The sequence below is a fragment of the Pundamilia nyererei genome, unplaced genomic scaffold (assembly GCF_000239375.1).
Source record: "Pundamilia nyererei isolate P.nyererei 1_Seehausen unplaced genomic scaffold, PunNye1.0 scaffold00179, whole genome shotgun sequence".
In the NCBI taxonomy this organism is placed as follows: domain Eukaryota; kingdom Metazoa; phylum Chordata; class Actinopteri; order Cichliformes; family Cichlidae; genus Pundamilia; species Pundamilia nyererei.
Genome location: NW_005187580.1, coordinates 60488 through 67718, shown reverse-complemented (window position 1 = coordinate 67718; position 7231 = coordinate 60488). Strand labels below are relative to the sequence as shown.

Sequence of the window (7231 nt, the reverse complement as noted above, 5' to 3'; positions counted from 1 at the left end):
TAAAAGAAAGGGGGAGAATTGGAGGTTTTTGAGGTTGTAAAATGAAATTACACTGTGCTGGATGCAGCCCATGAACTAAAATGACTTCTATTAAAGAACAGGTTCACATTTTAACTTTGATTTGCACACATTGCAAACAGCTGTAGAAATCAGTATACTAATGTGATTATATTTTCTGATGATATGGTCATTCTTAACCAAAGATTCAAATATTGCTATTTAAAAATTAGATTGAAAGGATTGGTGTAAGAAGCACAGCCTGATGTTTAAATGAATAGAAAACCGAGAAAGGTATCTTTGTTCCAAGATCTGTTAGAGATCACAGTCTGACTTTAATTAGCAAAGAAAAGGCTGAACAGGTGACAGCATTTAAGTATCTAGCTGTACACTTTGATTGTCAGTTACAGTGGGTTGTATGTGTGTGCATGAATTAGTCAGCGCTTGCATTTATTGAGAAGACTCAGGGTCCATAGCATGGATAAATGCATTGTGTTACTATTTTATAGGGCAACTGTTGAATCTATTGTATTTTATAGCATTACTACAGGCTTTGGTAACCTTTCTACCAAGCTCAGATCCCAAATTCAAAATTGGATTAAAAGGGCTGGAAAGATAATTGAACTGCTCCCTCCAGGAGATATTTGAAGGGTCAGTGATAAAGCAGAGTCTGAAAGTCACTAAGGATAAAAATCACATCCTTTGTAAAGAACATGAATCGATGCCCTCAGGAAAAAGGTACAAGGTACCAAACTGTAACATAAATAGGTACAAATTTTCTATGGTCCTTTTATAAATCTAAATATTCTCCCAGAGACAAAGACTAATCTAATTGTTTGTCATGCTGGTATTTAACTAAACTTAGTGTATGACGAACTGATTTGCCTTTATTCTCATTCATATTGATGTAATGATTTTCTGAGGACATGCACAATATTTTTTCACATGCAGAAGCTTTAATTCTGTGACAACAATCTTCACAATGACAAAAGGAGATAAACGGGCCACAAGCAAAAGCAACACATTGAAAATGGCCCAAACAAAGCGACAGAGGACTAAAGACAATTATGTTACTCTGTATAGGCGTTGAGTTCATAAAAAAGAATTATCTGGGGGCCTTTGATATATTTACTAAATATAACGAATTAATTATTTTTTTCTTTAATCTGTTGTTTCGGTCACACCTCAGTTAATAAATTCCTGTTTCAGTCTTTCTTTCTTTTTTCTTCTCAGAGTTTTCCTTTCTCCTAATAGCTATTTCTCCTGCGCGTCTCCTTGCCGGACTTTAGCTCCATCAGCTCCACTTCATGCTTCGCCGCTGTCTCCAGAACTTTCTGCTTGTTGTAGAAGATGACAAAGTTGTTAATGATGGGGTGGATGGGCAGCGCGATGGCTATCACCCCGCACAGAAAGCTCACGGCTGCGTTGCACTTGCCCAGAGTGGTTTTGGGGTAGATATCGCCATAGCCCACTGTGGTCATTGTGATGATGGCCCACCAAAAAGATTGCGGGATGCTCCGGAATAAAGTCTCCGGGTGGCTTTGCTCCATAGTGTAGGCCAGCGCTGAGAACACGAAGATGCCCACGCCCATATACATAAGCAGCAGCCCCAGCTCTTTGAGGCTGTTCTTCAGCGCGTAAGTCAGAGTTTGCAGTCCAGAGGAGTGGCGCGCCAACTTGAAAATACGCGCGATGCGCATGATGCGGAGGGCCTGGACAGCTTGCTGTACGTTTGCCAGCTCCATGATGGATGTGGTGCCGAGGTAAGTCAGGGCCAGGACCACGTAGAAAGGCATGATGGCCATAAAGTCTATGATATTCATGATGGAGAGCGCAAAGCGCAGCTTGTTTGGTGACGAGGCAAGGCGCAGAAAGAATTCCGTGGTGAACCACAACATGCACACCGTCTCGATCGCCTCCAGAGTCGGATGCTCCACCAGTTTCCCTTCAGCGTCCATCACCTGGAGCTCCGGGATGGTCCCCACACACATCACCACTGCCGAGACCAAGATGAAAAGGAAGGATGCGATAGCGATGATGCGCGCCGGCAAAGAGGAATCCGGCTTCTCCATCAGCCTCCAAAGGAACCTCTGGCAACGCTGGGTGCGCGTGATGCACTGATCCACCTCCATATCCTCCAAAATGACTTTAACTTTGTTTGCAATTTCTTTCAGCTCTTCCTCCTTCTCACTTAAGTAACTTTTACAGCATTCATCTAAAACATTTTGGTCTATTTTCCAAAACTCCATCTCTTTGATGAAGCAGATGGGGCAAATGCCGCGTTTGATGTGGATTTCATCAAAGTAATAAACGTCGATGATGCACTTGAAAGCGTCGGGATCTCGATCAAAGTAAAACTCCTTTCTGCCCGGATCGAAGTCATCGCAAAGTGTCGAGATAAGTTCGGAATTCTGAGTTGAGCAGTTCACCAACTCAGCCAGTCTGCTCTCCGGGTAGCGGTTCAAAACATCCCCGAAAAGCACCACTCTGACTCCGCCGATGTTCACAGCAATCTCCCCTTCGGCGCACAAACCAGCTCTGTAGTTTGGCTTCGGAATTGTCCACATTTTATCAACTGATCAATACTTGTTGATCCTAAAATGCAAAAATGAAGCTTACTAACCGGAGTTAATGCCCATGATGGCTTGCGCGTAAAATGCTTCTCTTCCAGACTGCTTGGCGCACTGAATGGCAGAGTTAGAGCAGCCAGCTTTTTCTAACGCTCTCTCTCTCTCTCCCTCGCTCTCTTTTTTTTCACACACACGGACTAAGAGAGAACAACCTCAACACCTATCATCTCTATCGCAGGCCTCCCTTTTATCACTGCAGTAATTCAGTAAAGCTTTTGGCCCTAAATAAAGCTCAGAAACAATTAAACAACACAATTAACTATTAAACACACAAACTGTGCATAATGGCTTTATATCCTTGTTCTTCACTTGATACTTTTCTAACTTTAACATTTCCACACTGTGCATCATAGAGTGGAATTAATCCACCAATCAGCTCCTGTACTGTCTCCAAAGGTAATCTTACAGCAGGAAACATGTGGATCAGATATTATTTATATCAGACATCAGATAAAATGGTTCATGCACACAGCAGAGACAGTGCACTCTCTGGTGACCATGTACTGAATAACAATTCAACTGTAGAAAGTAACTGAATACATTTACTCAAGTATTTCATTTAAACACAATTATTATTTTTTGTATCACTTTCACTTGACTATTTACAATTTATGCTACTTTAAGGAAGCACTAGCTATATTTTTTCATGATCCTAATGTTTTTGTCTTTGTGATTGACTGAAAAAACTGATCAATTAATTAATCAATAACAAAAAACAGTATCTTCCATAGGTGAGGTCTGCTAGTGGACTCGTATCCATTCGAATAACTTTGCGGTTGAGTTTTTTCCTTTTCCTTAGTATAAGTTACACTGTGCACGTAAACTCCAAATCTCAGTTTCAGAAGCTGGTAAGTCCTTACTCTGATTACAAGGTGCCAACATGAGCTGAGGTTATTGCGGTGCCTGCAGGTGATTCTTGGTTTCTGTTGTATGTGTATAGGTTTTACCTTCCCTGTGCTCATGAGTGTTTTCCTTTTACAGGTGTAAACCAAAAGCAGGAGACTTCTCTATTTCAAATTTTAGCTCCTTGTGTGGTGTTTTGTATTTTTACTTCTCTTCACTGTTCTTTTTTCATCCTTGATATTGTTTCAGTTGAGTTTACCCACACCTTATTATCCCACTTCCTGGCGTGTACGTATACATATAGCCTGTGTGTTCTCTTTCAGTAAGGATGTCATCTAATCTTTCTCCCTTTCCAATCTTTCCTGTGTTTAGTTTATTTGGTTAGTTTATTGGAGTTTTTATTCCCTCCAACTGTGCAGTGCTTTTGGCTTTCTATATTTTCTCATTGCAGATTTTTCTTTGGTGTAATCTGACTCAAGCTTCACACTGGTCCACATAAAACACCATATAAGAATCCAAGGCCAAACAAGAATTAGTCATAAGTTCAACAGTAAAAAAAAAAGTAAGCATTTGACAAAACTATATTTTCTTCTTTGGTGTGCTGTTAATCATCTTACAAAACCTGAAATGCAGCTTGTGACCCTTGTGAGCTCATGTTAGGAACCCCTGAAGTAAACTAGTACTGCTATATACTACTAGTGGTACAAAGAGTATTTTCATCCAGTTAGCAACATGTTTAGATGATATTTTTTTTCTTCTTATTAACACATTAAATACATGCAAAGGTCCTCTTTATTATCACTACTGCAGAGGTGCATGCTGCTGTAGTATGCATACAATTATGACAAACTTCATATTTAATCCACACTGTGAATGTTTACCTTCTCATACCTGTTGCAGCACAAAATTTACCTTCTGCATCACAGACGATACTGAGTCCCCAAACGTAATCTTGTAATAGGCAACACATGGATCAGATATTATTTATATCAGAGGAAAAACTTGTGGGCGTGCATACTGCTAAATGCAACCAGATGCATTAGGATATCTTGGCATCTTAGCAATTGCTGGCCTATTGCATTTCACATATTTGCTACTGGGGCATATGAAATCTTAGTAAACCATACAAAATCAATCAACATACTAAACAGAATGATAGTATTGGAAAATGCACCACTGGTCTCCAGCTGTTGAGCAGAGTTGGCTGCAGATGTCTGTTAAGCACTTGATCACAGCCCACCTTAAAGCCTAAGAAAACCGAATTAGTGTTTTTCCACACGCTGCATGTTGTTATTGCAAAAATGTCAGTACTGCTTTAATTGGCAACACCACCTGGTGATTGTACAGACTATAAAAAATATACTGGCTAATTAAAAAAAAAATACTGATTAGAAATATTACTCTGAATATTGACTGCTCTACCTACTGAGCTATCCCTGCCCATGGGTTGTTACAACATGGTGACTACTTTCAAAGTGAACCTGTTTTGCTTTTCTTTATTGTTTTTAGATACATGTACAGTTCCAGTTGTTGATATTCATAGTGAATGGCAAAAGGAGCTCTTTTCTCACCCTTGTATTTGTGTGATATCACTGAGGGGAAATTCCAAATATGGTCATTTCAGGCACACAGATCTGGCTCTGAACACAGCAGCCTCACTCACCTGCTCTCAAAGTTTCTATTTATGAAAGGCAACGAGTGAGAAAAAAGATGGTTTAAAAGGGGGGAGTTGTAAAGGGGGAAGGATTTAAGAAGCTGCACCAAGGCCTGATATAGCATAGGTGTGAACTGTGAATCATGCAAAAGTACTTGATTTCACTAGCTGGGCCCACGTCATCATTTTAGGTTTGACAGCGTTTTAGTAGGTAAAGGTGAATGCTTGGACATGAATTGAGCTGCGGTTTGGGGAAGGCCTTGAAGGGGACTGGCGACGGCTCCTGGGCCTGGCAGATCCCCAAAGAAGGCACCCCCTAGAAGCAGTAATAACTGTGCGATACGAAGGTCGAAGACGTCAGCGGAATAATTTGATTTTTCGATTTGACTTATTTATACAGCACCGAGCCACAGTGACAGACGCCTCGAGACCCTGCAATGATGTCTAGAGGAAAATCCAACAATCATATGACCCCCTATGAGCAAGCACTTTTGGCGACAGTGGGAAGGAAAAACTCCCTTTTAACAGGAAGAGACCTCCGGCAGAACCAGGCTCAGGGAGGAGTGGCCATCTGCCGCAACCGGTTGGGGAGAGAGAAGGAGAAGAGGACAAAGACGAGCACACGGAGAGCGAACGTCGTTCCGTGGTGTGGAGTAGATGAGCTCGGACAATTCGGAAGGAATGGCAGGAGAAGAGATCAAAGGAAGTTGCAAACAACAGAAATCTTAATGGATGAATGAGGGGAACCTTCGATCGGGTAGCGACGTGGCTTGACTTTGAGCTGAAGCTCTGACAGAGAAGAATGCTGGATTTGAGATTTGAGGTAGGGCTTGGTGGCTCGAAAAGCTTGTGAGCTTGTCTTTGAGTAGAAGATGGAGAGGGGTGCTTAGCTGGTTAATTACTTCAGATAAGTTAGCAATAACGACTGAGCTGATTTCTGAATTAACAGAAGTGACAGCACCAGCTCGGGAAGAGTTGATGAATTGAAAGACTGATTAGAGGAAAATAATCCGTATAATAATAACCCCCAAAATCGTCCGAGAGCAGAGTGCGAGTCCACTGGACTTCGTGGGAGATGATAAGCCGTTCAGACGCAGTCAGAACTGTGAGTCGACTTAGAGAGCAGTCTCGAATGATTGTGTCGAGGGTGAATGCCTGATGATGCTAGTGAAAGCACATGAGAAGTGAAGGGACGCCATGAAGAATTATGTGCACGACGCAGTTTGGATGTCTTAAAAGGAAAGGAGCGATAGAGGACAGGACCTGGCATCTCGGTACCACGAAGGTTCACCTTTCCTTTGCTAAGGCAGGAAAGATGGCAGCGAAACTGGCATTGCGGTGCAGAAAGCATGCTGCTGCATTTGCGAATGAGGGATAAAGAGAGAACCTGGCATCTCGGTGCCAGAAGGGTTTACTACTGCTTTGCAATAACGGATGCAGAGAAACTGGCAACGTGGTGGAAGAAGATTGCTGCTGTGATTACGAATGATGGATATAGAAGGAACCAGCTTGAAGGATTCTCTAGCCATGATGGATGGACAGGAACTGGCAACTCAAGGGTAAGAAGCTTGTCACTGCGGTTTGCACATGGCAGATATAGCAAGAACCTAACACCACTGTGCTAGAAGGGTTTGCTGCTGCTTGCAATGATAGAAGCGGAGAAACTGGCAGTTCGGTAGTAGGGAAGCTAGATGCTGCATGCAAATGGGGGATGAAGAAAAACCTGGCAACCTGGTGCCTTTTTATTTATTTGTCTATGCAGACAACTGCCAATCCGATGGTAGAAAAGCTGCTGCTGCTTTCGCGAATGAGGGATAAAGGAACCTGGCAACCCGGTGCCGACATTTGCTATGGAGTTTAGCCGAGGAGGGAAGAGGCAGTGAACCTTGAAACTCTGTGCCCGAAGCATGCTGCATTTGCTACGGAGGGAAGGAGTACTGGCAACTCTGTGCCCTTTTTCCCCCCCCCTTAACTATGCTGAGAAACTGGCAACCCGATGGTCGAAAAGCTTGCTGCTGCTTTTGCGAACGAAGGAGAAAGGAACTTGGCAACCCGGTGCAGAAATTTGCGAAGGATGGATGGGTGGCTGAGAACCTGGCAACCCGGT

At 42.5% G+C, this 7231-nt stretch overlaps 1 protein-coding gene across 1 annotated transcript; it reads right to left on the bottom strand.

The window, feature by feature from the left end:
* Positions 1-933: 933 nt before the first annotated feature.
* On the bottom strand, positions 934-2670 carry LOC102209793 (potassium voltage-gated channel subfamily F member 1). The gene has a single exon (XM_005746475.1). The coding sequence runs from the start codon at positions 2562-2564 to the stop codon at positions 1245-1247; it is 1320 nt and encodes a 439-aa protein (XP_005746532.1). The 5' UTR covers positions 2565-2670; the 3' UTR covers positions 934-1244.
* Positions 2671-7231: the final 4561 nt, after the last annotated feature.

Excerpts from the sequence above, each read along its gene's own strand:
- LOC102209793 (XM_005746475.1), bottom strand. The coding sequence starts at position 2,564 with ATGTGGACAATTCCGAAGCCAAACTACAGAGCTGGTTTGTGCGCCGAA.